Here is a 16,516-nt window from a genome sequence, read left to right as displayed (position 1 = left end):
TTCATTTAAAATTTTTCTTTTGATAATACAGGAAGAACACACATGGGAAAAAATGTAATAATCTTCTGTTTCTTTTGATGTTTTACTTTCTTAGAAAAACCAAGCCCACCTGAAAAACTTGGAGTAACAAGTATATCCAAAGATAGTGTTTCCCTGACCTGGTTGAAGCCAGAACACGATGGTGGAAGCAGAATTGTACACTATGTCGTTGAAGCACTAGAAAAAGGACAGAAAAATTGGGTTAAATGTGCAGTGGTAAAGTCAACCCATCATGTTGTTGCTGGTCTGAGGGAGAATTCTGAATACTTTTTCCGAGTGTTTGCTGAAAATCAAGCTGGTCTGAGTGACCCAAGAGAGCTTCTGCTTCCTGTTCTTATTAAGGAGCAACTCGGTATGTCTGATTTTATGTAGAAGCAAGCTTTGAAATTATTTGCATTGGTTTAAGTTAATTTTTAGAAACTCTTTTTCACCTTCATCTGCCATGCTCTTATTTTTCAGAACCACCTGAAATTGATATGAAGAATTTCCCAAGTCAAACTGTATATGTTAGAGCTGGTTCAAACCTTAAAGTTGACATTCCAATTTCTGGAAAACCACTGCCCAAAGTGACCTTATCAAGAGATGGTGTCTCCCTGAAAGCAACCATGAGATTTAATACTGAAGTTACTGCTGAGAACCTGACCATCAATCTCAAAGAAAGCGTTGCTGCTGATGCTGGAAGATATGAGATCACTGCTGCTAACTCTAGTGGAACAACCAAAACTTTCATTAACATCGTCGTCCTGGACAGGCCTGGTCCCCCAACTGGCCCTGTTGTCATTAGTGATATAACTGAAGAAAGCGTGACTCTCAAATGGGAGCCACCTAAGTATGATGGTGGAAGTCAGGTCACCAATTACATTGTACTCAAGAGAGAGACAACTACCGCAGTATGGACTGAAGTGTCTGCAGCAGTTGCCAGAACCATGATTAAAGTCATGAAACTGACCACAGGAGAAGAATACCAATTCCGCATCAAGGCAGAAAACCGCTTTGGCATCAGTGACCACATAGATTCAGCTTGTGTGGTTGTCAAACTACCATACAGTAAGTTGTCAAACTTTTCAAAGATCCCAGGTTTTCATTTAATAATTTCATTGTTAAAAAATAAATGTTTTAAATGTCTGTATTAATCTATGGATTTCTCTCTTTAATAGCAACACCTGGACCACCATCCACACCATGGGTCACTCATGTTACTCAAGAAAGCATCACTGTGAGCTGGCATGAACCAGTATCTAATGGAGGCAGTGCAGTTATAGGCTATCACCTGGAAATGAAAGACAGAAACAGTATTTTATGGCAAAAAGTCAACAAAATGGTGATCCGCACAACTCACTTCAAAGTCACAACAATCAGTGCTGGACTTATTTATGAATTCAGAGTGTATGCAGAAAATGCTGCTGGTATTGGAAAACCGAGCCATGCTTCTGAACCAGTCCTAGCCATTGATGCCTGTGGTATGTATTTGTCCAGAGAAGGACAGTTCTGGCTACTTAAAAATGCAAATCTTATTTCCACAAAGCAAAATAATGTTGACATAAGAGTCACTAACCTGCTTTCTCTTATTACCACAGAACCCCCAAGAAATGTCCGTATCACTGATATTTCAAAGAACTCTGTCAGCCTTTCATGGCAACAACCAGCTTTCGATGGAGGAAGCAAGATTACAGGCTACATTGTTGAGAGACGAGACCTTCCAGATGGCAGATGGACCAAGGCCAGTTTCACCAATGTTATCGAGACTCAATTCACTGTCTCTGGCTTGACTCAGAATTCTCAGTACGAATTCCGTGTCTTTGCCAGAAATGCCATTGGTTCCATCAGCAATCCATCCGAGGTTGTAGGCCCCATTACATGCATCGATTCTTATGGTAAGCATTTTTAGCACTTTGAATCCCAACAACAATTTAACTCAATATTTTTTCTTACTTTTTCTGGTCCTATAGAATAACTTTTACTATACACCTTAGATAGGTTTTTAGACAAAATTATGAACTAACTGGGAGTTAGGAAAATTCCTTAACCTCTCCAGGCCTCTTTTAACTGTAAAATGTGAGATTTGGACTACAGGATATCTAAAGGCCTTTTCAGCTTCAACCTTTCATGATTCTTTGATTGTATGAGTTGGTGTTTTCACTCTTCTATTTTAAATTATCAGAGTCACTAATTAAAACCATGGTTGAGTTCCCAGAGAATATTCCTCTTAAAAAAGTGAAAGACTGGGGCCGGCCCTGTGGCTTGGCAGTTGGGTGCGCGTGCTCTGCTGCTGGCGGCCCGGGTTCGGATCCCGGGTGCGCACCGACGCACCACTTCTCTGCCCATGCTGAGGCTGCGTCCCACATACAGCAACTAGAAGGATGTGCAGCTATGACATACAACTATCTACTGGGGCTTGGGGGGGTGGGAATAAATAAATAAAATCTTTAAAAAAAAAAGTGAAAGACTAAACAGATGCATTAATGATGATAGTAGTAGCAGCAGCTAACATTTACTGGGTACCTTCCATGAATTCTCTCCCTTAGTCCTAACAGCCATAGATTAGCCTGTTTTACAGAAGAGAAACTGAGGTTTAAAGCACTTATGTAACGTTCCCAACATCAAACAGCTCATTAGTGATGGGGTAGGGATTCAGACAGACTCCAGAACTCTCTCTACATTACTGTCAGTCCAAAATACACATAGTTGACCATTTTGGAAAATAAGTGGCACATTCATCTCAACAGTGGTTTAAAAGTTAAAATTTCATGCGAGTTAGGTACCCTGTGACACTTTTTCTAAAAGTCTCCCATTTTCAATGAGGAATCTATGGTGTTTGGGCAAAAGTATCCACTCCTATCCTCATGCTGAGAATCCCAGAGCTGCTCTTTATGAATCAGGCTTTGTGGACACTGACAGTATTTGTGGGACTGTGAAGCAAGTCAAATTAAGTTATGTTTCTCAAAAGTTCTAAGCAGCCTGGCAGAAAATCTTTCCAGGGAAGTATGTAGCTCTGTGAGTAGAGAATTCAGACTTCAAAGGCCTGACATGAACTGCCCACACTCGGATATCAATGAACTGGGAAGGGAAAATAAAAAGTATAGGAGGTAGTTAGAGGAAGAGGAAAGAGAATCAAGAATGAAAGAAAATGTATAATGCAGCGCCTTCAATGATGCCCTCAGTACCATAGCCCATTTCATCCCTGGAATAAAATACCTAGTAGACTTTAAAATACATTTCAAAGGCACTGAGGTCCCTGTGCAATTAGTACAGTGTCATTGAGGTACAGAGCTTGCTCACAATCTTTCTTCCCCATCTGGGATAGAAGAGTGGCTTGTAAAATTTAAATGTTTAAAATAATAGGTAAATGAGATTAGAACTACTATACGTATTTATATTACTTAGTAAGGGCAAATGACCTTACTTAGAAGTTGTTGTGATTATTTTTTCAACCTTGTGATCTTTTAAATATTTCTCATCTGTTTTTCTTGCAGGTGCACCTGTAATTGATTTGCCTCTAGAATATACAGAAGTTGTTAAATACAGAGCAGGTACATCTGTGAAGCTCAGAGCTGGCATTTCTGGGAAACCTGAACCTACCATTGAGTGGTTTAAAGATGATAAAGAGTTACAAACCAACGCACTGTTATGTGTCGAAAATACCACTGACCTTGCATCTATACTCATCAAAGATGCAAATCGCCTTAATAGTGGAAGATATGAATTAAAACTAAGGAATGCCATGGGCTCAGCCTCAGCCACCATCAGAGTGCAGATACTTGGTAGGTGCTGAACAGAAGCCAACATTGTATTTTGTTTATCTAAAACTTAGTAATTTTAAATTAGTAGCCTTTTAAAAAGTACTAACATATTGTTTTGTTCTTTCATTGGCAGACAAACCAGGACCTCCAGGAGGACCAATTGAATTTAAGACTGTTACTGCTGAAAAGATAACTCTGCTCTGGCGGCCTCCAGCAGATGATGGCGGTGCAAAAATCACTCACTACATCGTGGAAAAGCGCGAGACAAGCCGCGTCGTGTGGTCTATGGTGTCTGAAAATTTGGAAGAGTGCATCATTACAACCACCAAAATTATCAAAGGAAATGAATACGTCTTCCGGGTTCGAGCTGTGAACAAATATGGAATTGGTGATCCACTGGAATCTGATCCAGTGGTAGCAAAGAACGCATTTGGTGAGACATGATTTCATTAGAAAACTGAAATTATATGCTTGAAACTTTTAAAAATAAATATAAACGATTCTGCTAGCTTATGAATAGGTTTTCTTAGAATGATTTTGATTTTCTTTTGTATGCCATCTCCTCTCATTATCATCCTTTTCACAAGGTAGAAAGTATAATAAACAAAACTAATATTCTTGGATAGGATCTGAAGATTGAAAGGTAGAATTTATCAGTAATGTTAATCCTTTGAACTCATTTTCTTTTTCCTTTCTAAATAGTTACACCTGGGCCTCCAAGCGTACCAGAAGTGACAAAGATTACCAAGAATTCAATGACTGTCGTCTGGAACAGGCCAGTTGTAGATGGTGGTAGTGACATAAGTGGCTATTTCCTTGAAAAACGAGACAAGAAGAGCCTAGGATGGTTTAAAGTACTAAAGGAGACTATCCGTGACACCAGACAGAAAGTGGCAGGACTCACAGAAAACAGTGACTATCAATACCGAGTTTGTGCTGTAAATGCTGCTGGACAGGGTCCATTTTCAGAACCATCTGACTTCTACAAAGCTGCTGATCCTATCGGTAAGTACTCATAAATGCAATATCTTCACCTATGTCTTCTTTCATGTCACTAAATTCTACATGATTATGTAATGACTGTATTGTGAATGGCCATTCTAGATCCTCCAGGCCCACCGGCTAAGATAAGAGTTGCAGATTCAACTAAATCATCCATCACTCTTGCCTGGAGTAAACCTGTCTATGATGGGGGCAGTGCTGTTACTGGATATGTTGTCGCAATGAGACAAGGAGAGGAAGAGGAATGGACTGTTGTCTCTACCAAAGGAGAGGTCAGAACTACAGAATATGTGGTATCTAACCTGAAACCTGGAATCAATTACTACTTCCAAGTATCCGCTGTAAACTGTGCTGGACAAGGAGAACCTATAGAAATGACTGAACCTGTACAAGCTAAAGATATACTTGGTATGTACCTACTGGTATGATTGTGTTATTTTCTTATTAGAGTACCTCTGAATGACTAGGAAATCACTCATTTTCTTGCTTTAAAATTCATTGCATATGTCCATTTTATGTCTACAGAGGAACCCGAGATTGACCTAGATGTGGCTCTCAGAACCTCTATTATAGCTAAAGCCGGTGAAGATGTACATGTGTTTATACCCTTTAAAGGCAGACCTCCACCTACTGTCACATGGAGAAAAGATGAGAAGAATCTTGGCAGTGATGCCAGATACAGCATTCAAGACACTGATTCATCTTCATTACTCATTATTCCTCAAGTCACTCGCAATGATACAGGAAAATATATTCTCACAATAGAAAATGGAGTTGGTCAACCAAAGTCTTCAACTGTGAATGTTAAAGTGCTTGATACGCCAGCCGCCTGCCAGAAACTACAGATTAAACATGTTTCTCGAGGCACAGTCACGTTGTTCTGGGATCCTCCTCTCATTGATGGAGGATCTCCCATAATTAATTACATCATTGAAAAGAGAGATGCCACCAAGAGAACATGGTCTTCAGTGTCACACAAATGTTCCAGTACAACCTTTAAGGTAACAGATTTGTCAGAGAAAACTCCATTCTTCTTCAGAGTTCTTGCTGAAAATGAAATTGGAATGGGGGAACCCTGTGAAACTACAGAGCCAGTGAAGGCTGCCGAAGTACCAGCTCCTATACGCGATCTCTCAGTGAAAGATTCAACAAAGACATCTGTTACCCTGAGCTGGACCAAGCCTGACTTTGATGGTGGTAGCGTCATCACAGAATATGTTGTGGAAAGGAAAGGTAAAGGTGAACAGACATGGTCATATGCTGGCATAAGTAAGACATGTGAAATTGAGGTTAGCCAACTTAAGGAACTGTCAGTCCTGGAATTCAGAGTGTCTGCCAAAAATGAGAAAGGACTGAGTGATGCTGTCACTATTGGGCCAATTACAGTGAAAGAACTTATAATTACACCTGAAGTTGACCTGTCAGAAATCCCTGGGGCACAAGTCGCTGTGAGAATTGGGCATAACGTGCACCTTGAATTACCTTATAAAGGAAAACCCAAACCATCTATCAGTTGGCTGAAAGATGGTTTGCCATTGAAAGAAAGTGAATATGTTCGTTTCAGTAAAACTGAAAACAAAATTACTTTGAGTATTAAGAACGTCAAGAAGGAGAATGGAGGGAAATACACTGTTATTCTGGATAATGCAGTTTGTAGAAACTCATTTCCCATTACAATCATCACACTTGGCCCGCCATCAAAGCCCAAAGGGCCCATTCGATTTGATGAAATCAAGGCTGACAGTGTCATCCTCTCATGGGATGTGCCCGAAGATGATGGAGGAGGAGAAATTACTTGTTATAGCATTGAGAAGCGCGAAGCTTCACAAACTAATTGGAAGATGGTGTGTTCAAGTGTTGCCAGGACAACTTTCAAAGTTCCTAATCTAGTCAAAGATGCTGAATACCAGTTTAGAGTTAGGGCAGAAAACAGATATGGAGTCAGCCAGCCACTTGTCTCAAATATCATTGTGGCAAAACACCAGTTCAGGATTCCTGGCCCTCCAGGAAAGCCAGTTACATACAATGTGACTTCTGATGGAATGTCACTAACTTGGGATGCTCCAGTTTATGATGGTGGTTCAGAAGTTACTGGATTCCATGTTGAAAAGAAAGAAAGAAATAGCATCCTCTGGCAAAGAATTAATACATCACCAATATCTGGAAGAGAATACAGAGCTACTGGACTAATGGAAGGCCTCGATTACCAGTTCCGTGTATATGCTGAAAATTCTGCCGGCCTAAGTGCCCCTAGTGACCCAAGCAAATTTACCTTAGCTGTTTCCCCAGTAGGTAAGTGACTGAGTATTATCGAATATATTTTATTTAGCAACTAAATGTGTTAGTAACAAATAAATCAAACACTGCTTTTCTTCTGCATATCATCTTCTCATGTATCTTCTTGTCACTAGAGCTGGTCAAGTAAAACATGGGGAATGATTATAAATTAGTCTGATAAAGAAATGTAAAGTTTTTTTTAAAGATTATGATACAAAAAATTGAATAATGGTGAAAATGAGTTTGGGGGATTTATTCATTTTATTTTTCTTCCATTGATTATTAAGAATTGAATACAGAAATAATGATGCATTTAACTTCCATATGACTTTTTAGATCCACCTGGCACTCCTGACTACATTGATGTCACCCGGGAAACCATCACACTGAAATGGAACCCACCGTTGCGTGATGGAGGCAGTAAGATCGTGGCCTACAGTATTGAGAAACGGCAAGGGAGCGATCGTTGGGCTAGGTGCAACTTTACTGATGTCAGTGAATGTCAGTACACAGTTACAGGACTTAGTCCTGGAGATCGATATGAGTTCAGAATAATTGCAAGAAATGCTGTTGGAACTATAAGCCCGCCCTCACAGTCTTCTGGCATTATTATGACAAGAGACGAAAATGGTAAGCATTTACAACTGATTTCCAATGTGACTAAGAGCATTCACATTTTTAAAAAATACTTTTGGCCCTGGTTTGTAAAATGGGAATAAGAACATCATTTCATACAGATTACCCAAGGTTGTTATGTTGGATGAATTAGATTTTCTACCTTCCAGATGAAGAGAAGAAAAAAATGTAATTGGTGTCAATTCTTTTTACCATGTCTATTATTCCACTCCATTCTCATATAAATAGCATGCAAATAGGAATGAGTTTTTAGCTTTGTAATTTCAGTCATTCATAATAAATAAAGAAAAAGGCTCTCAAGAGTAACTGCCCATCTTTACTGAAGTTACTAAACTACAACATACATCCAACAGCACAAGGCTTGAGTGTAGCTGATGGCCTCTTGCAGGAAATATGCAGCAGTATTAGGAAGTAAATGTTTCATTTCTCTTTTTACAAATGGCAATGCAAGACTAATAACATGACAGACATAACAAAAGAGATAACCTATTAATATGCAAATGTTTACCCCCATAGTTTAAATTCTCAATTATTAATCCTACTTTCAAAATAGCCTTTGGTAACACAGTATAAGCATTACCCTTCCAGGCTTTATGATATGGTGCTAATGAAAAATATGTTTATTTATGTCTTTATTAAGCCAAACTAATACATATTATTTCTATTTCTTTTATAGTTCCACCAATAGTAGAATTTGGCCCTGAGTACTTTGATGGTATCATTATTAAGTCTGGAGAGAGCCTTAGAATTAAAGCTTTGGTGCAAGGACGACCAGTACCTCGAGTAACTTGGTTCAGAGATGGAGTAGAAATTGAAAAGAAGATGAATATGGAAATAACTGATGTCCTTGGATCCACCAGCCTCTTTGTTAGAGATGCTACCCGGGACCATCGTGGTATATATACAGTGGAAGCCAAAAATGTATCTGGCACCGCAAAAGCAGAAATTAGAGTGAAAGTACAAGGTACTTCTAAAATAGCTTCTTAATCTTACAATTTACGAAACTTGGATTAGGGACATGCCTGATTGCATTTTAATGGACCAGGAAAAAGAAACTAACTCTGGAACCTTTTTCTTACAGATACACCAGGAAAAGTAGTTGGGCCAATAAGATTCACCAATATTACTGGAGAGAAGATGACCCTGTGGTGGGATGCTCCACTGAATGATGGCTGTGCTCCCATAACTCACTACATCATTGAAAAACGGGAAACCAGCAGACTTGCTTGGGCACTAATTGAGGATAATTGTGAAGCCCACAGCTATACCGCCATTAAACTAATAAATGGCAATGAATACCAGTTCCGTGTTTCTGCAGTTAACAAGTTTGGTGTTGGCATGCCACTTGATTCTGACCCAGTTGTTGCTCAAATACAATACAGTAAGTTTCCATTTTTACTAAGTGGTACTATGTCATAAGATTAACTTTCAAGCAAACATGTCTAATTGGTTTGTTTGTTTCTTTCTTTATTTTCATTTTACAGCTATTCCCGATGCCCCTGGCACTCCAGAACCTAGTAATGTAACAGGCAATAGCATTACCCTGACATGGGCAAGGCCAGAATCAGATGGTGGCAGTGAAATTGAACATTATATCCTCGAAAGGAGAGAAAAGAAAAGTACAAGATGGGTAAAAGTGATCAGCAAACGACCAATCGCTGAGACAAGATTCAAAGTCACCGGTCTGACAGAGGGCAATGAGTATGAATTCCATGTCATGGCTGAAAATGCTGCAGGAGTAGGACCTCCAAGTGGTGTCTCAAGACTAATCAAATGTAGAGAGCCAGTCAGCCCACCAAGTGCTCCCACTGTGGTCAAAGTGACAGACACGTCAAAGACAACTGTGAGCTTAGAATGGTCTAAACCAGTGTTTGATGGAGGCATGGAAATAATTGGGTATATTATTGAAATGTGCAAAGCTGACTTAGGAGACTGGCACAAGGTGAATGTAGAGGCATGTGTGAAAACAAGATATACAGTCACTGACCTACAAGCAGGTGAAGAATACAAATTCCGAGTTAGTGCTATCAATGGTGCTGGAAAAGGAGACAGCTGTGAAGTGACCGGCACAATTAAAGCAGTTGACCGATTAACAGCTCCTGAGTTAGACATCGACGCAAACTTCAAGCAGACCCATGTTGTTAGAGCTGGAGCCAGTATTCGCCTCTTCATTGCCTACCAGGGTAGACCAACTCCTACAGCCATGTGGACCAAACCCGACTCTAACCTTAGCATTCGGGCTGATATCCATACAACAGACTCCTTCAGCACCCTCACCGTGGAAAACTGCAACAGAAATGACGCAGGGAAATATACCTTTACCGTGGAAAACAACAGTGGGAGTAAGTCAATCACATTCACCGTAAAGGTGCTAGACTCTCCAGGCCCACCTGGCCCAATTACCTTCAAGGATGTGACCCGGGGATCTGTCACATTGATGTGGGATGCTCCTCTCCTTGATGGTGGTGCCCGAATCCATCACTACGTGGTAGAGAAACGAGAAGCAAGTCGCCGTAGCTGGCAGGTTGTCAGTGAAAAATGCATTCGTCAGATCCTCAAGGTCAATGACCTGGTAGAAGGCGTTCCATACTATTTCCGTGTTTCTGCAGAAAATGAGTATGGTGTTGGTGAACCCTATGAAATGCCAGAACCAATGATAGCCACAGAACAGCCTGCTCCACCTAAGAGACTTGATGTTGTTGACACAAGCAAATCCTCCGCAGTCTTAGCTTGGCTTAAACCTGACCACGATGGAGGCAGCCGGATCACTGGCTACCTGCTCGAAATGAGACAAAAGGGATCTGACTTCTGGGTTGAGGCAGGTCACACCAAACAGCTGACTTTCACAGTGGAGCGCCTTGTTGAGAACACTGAATATGAATTCCGTGTGAAGGCTAAGAATGATGCTGGCTACAGCGAACCCAGGGAAGCCTTCTCTTCTGTCATCATCAAGGAGCCTCAAATTGAGCCCACTGCAGATCTCACTGGAATTACCAATCAGCTCATAACTTGCAAAGCAGGAAGCACATTTACCATTGACGTGCCAATCAGCGGTCGTCCCGCCCCCAAAGTAACATGGAAGCTCGAAGAAATGAGACTTAAGGAGACAGATCGGGTGAGCATCACAACAACAAAAGACAGAACCACCTTGTCTGTAAAGGACAGCATGAGAGGTGACTCTGGAAGATACTTCTTGACTCTGGAAAATACAGCTGGTGTTAAAACATTTACCATCACAGTTGTGGTCATCGGAAGGCCAGGTCCAGTAACTGGCCCCATTGAGGTCTCATCTGTCTCAGCCGAATCATGTGTCCTGTCATGGGGTGAACCTAAAGATGATGGAGGCACAGACATTACTAATTATATAGTTGAAAAGCGTGAGTCGGGTACAACAGCTTGGCAGCTTGTCAATTCCAGTGTCAAGCGCACTCAGATTAAAGTCACTCATCTCACAAAATACATGGAATATTCTTTCCGTGTCAGTTCGGAGAACAGATTTGGTGTCAGCAAGCCTCTAGAATCAGCACCAATAATTGCTGAGCATCCATTTGGTAAGAAAAATAAAAATCAGATTTCAAAGTCGCTTATTAAATATTTCCCCTGAATTTTATGAAACTGTATTCATATTTGATACCTTTGTTTATTATTAGTCCCACCAAGCGCTCCTACCAGACCTGAAGTCTACTATGTGTCTGCCAATGCCATGTCTATTCGTTGGGAAGAACCCTACCATGATGGTGGCAGTAAAGTTATTGGCTACTGGGTTGAGAAGAAAGAACGTAACACCATTCTTTGGGTGAAAGAAAACAAAGTGCCATGCTTAGAGTGCAACTACAAAGTGACCGGTCTGGTAGAAGGACTGGAATATCAGTTCAGAACATATGCACTCAATGCTGCAGGTGTTAGCAAAGCCAGTGAAGCTTCAAGACCTATGATGGCTCAAAACCCAGTTGGTATGTATCAAAATTTAAGGGTACAATTGTTTATTATTATTATTATCATCATCATCATTATTATTATTGGTACTAGTAGAATTCAGAGTTGTATTTTTTAACCTTATTTTTGCATCCCTCCCAGATGCACCAGGAAGACCAGAGGTGACAGATGTCACAAGATCAACAGTGTCCCTGATTTGGTCTTCCCCTGTGTATGATGGAGGCAGCAAGGTTGTGGGCTACATCATAGAGCGTAAGCCAGTCAGTGAAGTTGGAGATGGTCGCTGGCTGAAGTGCAACTATACCATCGTATCTGACAACTTCTTCACCGTGACTGCTCTCAGCGAAGGAGACACTTACGAATTCCGTGTGTTGGCCAAGAATGCAGCAGGGGTAATTAGCAAAGGATCAGAATCTACAGGCCCCGTCACATGCCGAGATGAATACGGTAAAAAATAGTCAATGTTCTCCTTTTCAATTATCACAATTTATGTGAAAATAAACTGTCATATATTCATTCACATCTATTTTGCCTATGACAGCTCCGCCCAAAGCTGAACTGGATGCCAGATTACGGGGTGATGTGGTGACCATCAGAGCAGGCTCGGATCTTGTTCTTGATGCTGCAGTTGGGGGCAAGCCTGAACCCAAAATTATCTGGACCAAAGGGGACAAGGAGCTAGATCTCTGTGAAAAAGTCTCTTTGCAGTATACTGGCAAACGAGCAACTGCTGTGATCAAGTTCTGTGACAGAAGTGACAGTGGAAAATACACTTTAACAGTGAAGAATGCCAGTGGGACCAAGGCCGTGTCTGTCATGGTCAAAGTTCTTGGTGAGCATGTCAAATGTTCTTTTATTTTTCTAGCATTTTCAAATGTGGGCAGAAAGAAAAATTTTCATCACTGCTTGTCACTACACCTGTTTCAGATTCCCCTGGCCCATGTGGACATCTCACCGTCAGCAGAGTAACAGAGGAGAAGTGTACTTTAGCCTGGAGCCTTCCTCAGGAAGACGGAGGAGCAGAAATAACACACTACATCGTGGAAAGACGTGAGACTAGCAGGCTCAACTGGGTGATTGTTGAAGGCGAATGCCCAACCCTATCCCATGTAGTTACCAGACTCATCAAGAACAACGAATACATATTCCGAGTGCGAGCAGTAAACAAATACGGCCCTGGTGTGCCTGTTGAATCAGAGCCAATTGTAGCCAGAAACTCATTCAGTGAGTATTAACACTATTAAATAACTTGGTAGTTGAAATATCATGGGATCAGGGGGAGAGGAGGGCAGTCATATCAATTGTGATTTTGTGCAATTCTCATCATCCTTATTTTCATAAAAATATAAACAGCTATTCCATCACAACCTGGCATGCCTGAAGAAGTTGGAGCTGGCAAAGAGCATATCATCATTCAGTGGGTAAAACCTGAATCTGATGGTGGCAATGATATCAGCAACTACCTAGTAGACAAACGTGAGAAGAAGAGCTTACGCTGGACACGTGTCAACAAAGACTATGTGGTGTACGATACCAGGCTGAAGGTGACTGGCCTGATGGAAGGTTGTGATTACCAGTTCCGGGTGACCGCAGTGAATGCTGCTGGTAACAGTGAACCCAGCGAAGCTTCCAACTTTATCTCATGCAGAGAACCATCATGTGAGTTCCAAGAATCATATATAAATCTAATGCCCATCAAAACCATATTACAAAAAATTTTCCAACATGCTATTTCCAAGAACTTGTAGAATTTATGAATGGTCTAGGAAAGCATATGCTTATTAGAAGGATCTTAAATATAGCCTAAGTCAGAGAACATTTTAACTACTACTCTGTTGATAAGTTAGCAATTACATTGATGAAAATTGTTACAGTATTTTCCAATCTATGAAAAAAATAAATTATTCTGCTACCAATATGAAAGGGATATATTTTATAAATCTTCCTAGAAATGGAGAAGGGAACATTGTAGTGATAATAACCACTGAAAAGAAAAATGACAAAGTCTCTTTTAAGAAGAGGCTTAGCAGAGCATAAAGTTTCTAGTATCTTAGTAAGTACGTAACAAAATAATTGTCACAAGAGCTTCAAAAATAAAATCCTTGTATAGAGTTTGAGCCCAAGAACTAAAAGGAAGAAACCACTGGGACTGAATAGGGGAAGCAGAAGAAACTGATCCCTGTACTCATTGGAAATGTAGAGGTGACAAGTGATATCAACTCTATGAAAAGCTGAGCAACTGAGGAAGAGTCCCTGAGAATGGGTACGTTAAGAAACGAAGTTAGCTGGAAGAACACAGCATAGCTAGCCAAAGTATCAGGAAAGAAACATCTACCTTTCTAAAGAAGTTTAATTCTTAAAATAGTAATAATAATAATAATAATAATAGTGATAACATAGACTACAGCACTGCCCTGTAATATCAGAAGAGCCCAGTTACAAAGATTATCTTGGTGAGTGTAGACAAGGAACAATAATGCCTTTATGAGTCTTGAAAACCAAAAATACAAATCTCAAAGCTTCCTTATTTGTGTAATACCTGTATTCCCCTCTTTAAATTCCATAGATACCCCTGGACCACCTTCTGCTCCAAGAGTTGTGGATACCACCAAGCACAGCATTAGTTTGGCATGGACCAAGCCCATGTATGATGGTGGTGTTGACATCACAGGATATGTTCTTGAGATGCAAGAGAAGGACACTGATCAGTGGTACCGAGTGCATACCAAGGCCACAATAAGAAATACTGAATTCACTGTGCCAGACCTTAAAATGGGCCAGAAATATTCCTTCAGAGTTGCTGCTGTGAACGTGAAAGGCATGAGTGAATATAGCGAGTCAAGTGCCGAAATTGAGCCCGTGGAAAGACTAGGTATTTATAATATAAGCTTTTGGGTGAATTATTTTCTCATCACATCTGTTCATGAATTAATTAAGTTTTGGCATTTACTTTCCAGAAATACCAGATCTTGAGCTTGCAGATGACCTAAAGAAGACTGTGACCGTCAGAGCTGGGGCCTCACTGCGTCTGATGGTGTCTGTATCTGGGAGACCACCTCCCATCATCACATGGAGCAAGAAAGGCATTGACCTTGCAAGCCGGGCAATTATTGACACCACTGAGAGCTACTCTTTACTTATCGTGGACAAAGTTAACCGGTATGATGCTGGAAAATACACCATTGAAGCCGAAAATCAATCTGGCAAGAAATCAGCAACAGTCCTTGTTAAAGTATATGGTAAGTATTTGTCTTAAAATTGACTATGCTGTGAGTAGATTCTTTAAAAAGATACAATTTGACCTATGATTGAACACCTCTCTAGAGAGGAACTATGTTGAGTATATTTTCGTGCAAAAAAAAAAAAAATCTATCAACCAATCAGGCAAATAAGAAGTATGGATCTTTCATTCTATTTTTTAGATACTCCTGGTCCCTGTCCTTCAGTGAAAGTTAAGGAAGTATCCAGAGATTCTGTGACCATTACTTGGGAAATTCCCACAATTGATGGTGGAGCCCCTGTCAACAACTACATTATTGAGAAGCGTGAAGCTGCCATGAGAGCATTCAAAACAGTAACTACCAAATGCAGCAAGACACTTTACCGAATTTCTGGACTTGTAGAAGGAACCATGTACTATTTCAGAGTGTTGCCAGAAAATATTTATGGCATTGGAGAACCTTGTGAAACATCCGATGCAGTTCTGGTCTCAGAAGTGCCTTTGGTGCCTACAAAGCTAGAAGTGGTCGATGTCACCAAATCAACTGTGACTCTTGCCTGGGAAAAACCACTTTACGATGGTGGTAGCCGACTCACTGGATATGTTCTCGAGGCCTGCAAAGCTGGCACTGAGAGATGGATGAAGGTTGCCACCTTAAAACCCACAGTCCTAGAGCACACAGTTATTTCCTTAAATGAAGGTGAACAGTACTTATTTAGAGTAAGGGCACAAAATGAGAAAGGCGTGTCAGAAGCAAGAGAGATCATCACAGCAGTGACTGTACAAGATCTCAGAGGTATGTACCAGATCACCAAAAAATAACAATAACAGTAAAGTAAAATAAAGAAAACATTCAGAATTCATGACACTTTGTCATTAGAAATAATGCTTAAGAATAAATGCCTACTTTCTTTCTCATAGTGTTGCCAACAATCGATCTTTCCTCAATGCCTCAAAAGACCATCCATGTCCCAGCCGGCAGACCAGTAGAGCTGGTGATACCAATCGCTGGTCGCCCACCTCCTGCTGCTTCCTGGTTCTTTGCTGGTTCTAAACTAAGAGAATCAGACCGTGTCACAGTTGAAACTCATACTAAAGTAGCTAAATTAACCATCCGTGAAACCACTATCAGAGATACTGGAGAATATACACTTGAATTGAAGAATGTAACTGGAACTACTTCAGAGACCATTAAAGTTATCATTCTTGGTAAGGATGTGTGACAGAGACACAAGCAAGTTGTTGTTGATGTTCAGTCACCCAATTTTGATTTGAAGTGAAAATTAATTTCCCAAATTTCTTTTTCTTTCATAGACAAGCCTGGTCCACCAACTGGGCCTATCAAGATTGATGAAATTGATGCTACTTCAGTTACCATTTCCTGGGAACCACCTGAATTGGATGGTGGTGCTCCACTGAGTGGTTATGTGGTAGAACAACGTGATGCCCATCGTCCAGGATGGCTGCCAGTGTCTGAGTCAGTGACTAGACAGACATTTAAGTTTACCAGACTCACTGAAGGAAATGAGTATGTGTTCCGTGTGGCTGCAACCAACCGCTTTGGGATTGGATCTTACTTGCAATCTGAGATCATAGAATGTCGCAGCAGAATCAGTAAGTCCTTGGACCCTTCTACTGTTCTCCCCATCTCTGATTCTGAATGTTA

General features: G+C 40.6%; 2 protein-coding genes across 2 annotated transcripts in view; one reads left to right on the top strand and one right to left on the bottom strand.

Moving 5' to 3' along the window:
- Positions 1-16,516, bottom strand: part of PLEKHA3 (pleckstrin homology domain containing A3) — an 85,264-nt gene that overhangs the window by 12,824 nt on the left and 55,924 nt on the right. The window lies entirely within an intron of this gene.
- Positions 1-16,516, top strand: part of TTN (titin) — a 271,163-nt gene that overhangs the window by 239,479 nt on the left and 15,168 nt on the right. Inside the window, exons 277-299 of the mRNA XM_058549338.1 lie at positions 95-391; positions 499-1,086; positions 1,197-1,499; positions 1,617-1,913; positions 3,513-3,800; positions 3,913-4,212; positions 4,482-4,784; positions 4,884-5,189; positions 5,307-7,073; positions 7,395-7,688; positions 8,371-8,658; positions 8,776-9,075; positions 9,179-11,245; positions 11,345-11,647; positions 11,772-12,077; positions 12,172-12,462; positions 12,558-12,854; positions 12,984-13,289; positions 14,197-14,502; positions 14,588-14,869; positions 15,053-15,646; positions 15,772-16,059; positions 16,165-16,464. Coding sequence (XP_058405321.1) covers positions 95-391; positions 499-1,086; positions 1,197-1,499; positions 1,617-1,913; positions 3,513-3,800; positions 3,913-4,212; positions 4,482-4,784; positions 4,884-5,189; positions 5,307-7,073; positions 7,395-7,688; positions 8,371-8,658; positions 8,776-9,075; positions 9,179-11,245; positions 11,345-11,647; positions 11,772-12,077; positions 12,172-12,462; positions 12,558-12,854; positions 12,984-13,289; positions 14,197-14,502; positions 14,588-14,869; positions 15,053-15,646; positions 15,772-16,059; positions 16,165-16,464 — 10,671 coding nt within the window. The remainder of the gene's footprint in view (positions 1-94; positions 392-498; positions 1,087-1,196; positions 1,500-1,616; positions 1,914-3,512; positions 3,801-3,912; positions 4,213-4,481; positions 4,785-4,883; positions 5,190-5,306; positions 7,074-7,394; positions 7,689-8,370; positions 8,659-8,775; positions 9,076-9,178; positions 11,246-11,344; positions 11,648-11,771; positions 12,078-12,171; positions 12,463-12,557; positions 12,855-12,983; positions 13,290-14,196; positions 14,503-14,587; positions 14,870-15,052; positions 15,647-15,771; positions 16,060-16,164; positions 16,465-16,516) is intronic.

Source organism: Diceros bicornis, chromosome 10 (assembly GCF_020826845.1).
Source record: "Diceros bicornis minor isolate mBicDic1 chromosome 10, mDicBic1.mat.cur, whole genome shotgun sequence".
In the NCBI taxonomy this organism is placed as follows: domain Eukaryota; kingdom Metazoa; phylum Chordata; class Mammalia; order Perissodactyla; family Rhinocerotidae; genus Diceros; species Diceros bicornis.
The sequence above is the reverse complement of the archived record's forward strand: the minus strand, read 5'-3'. Positions and strand labels throughout refer to the sequence as shown.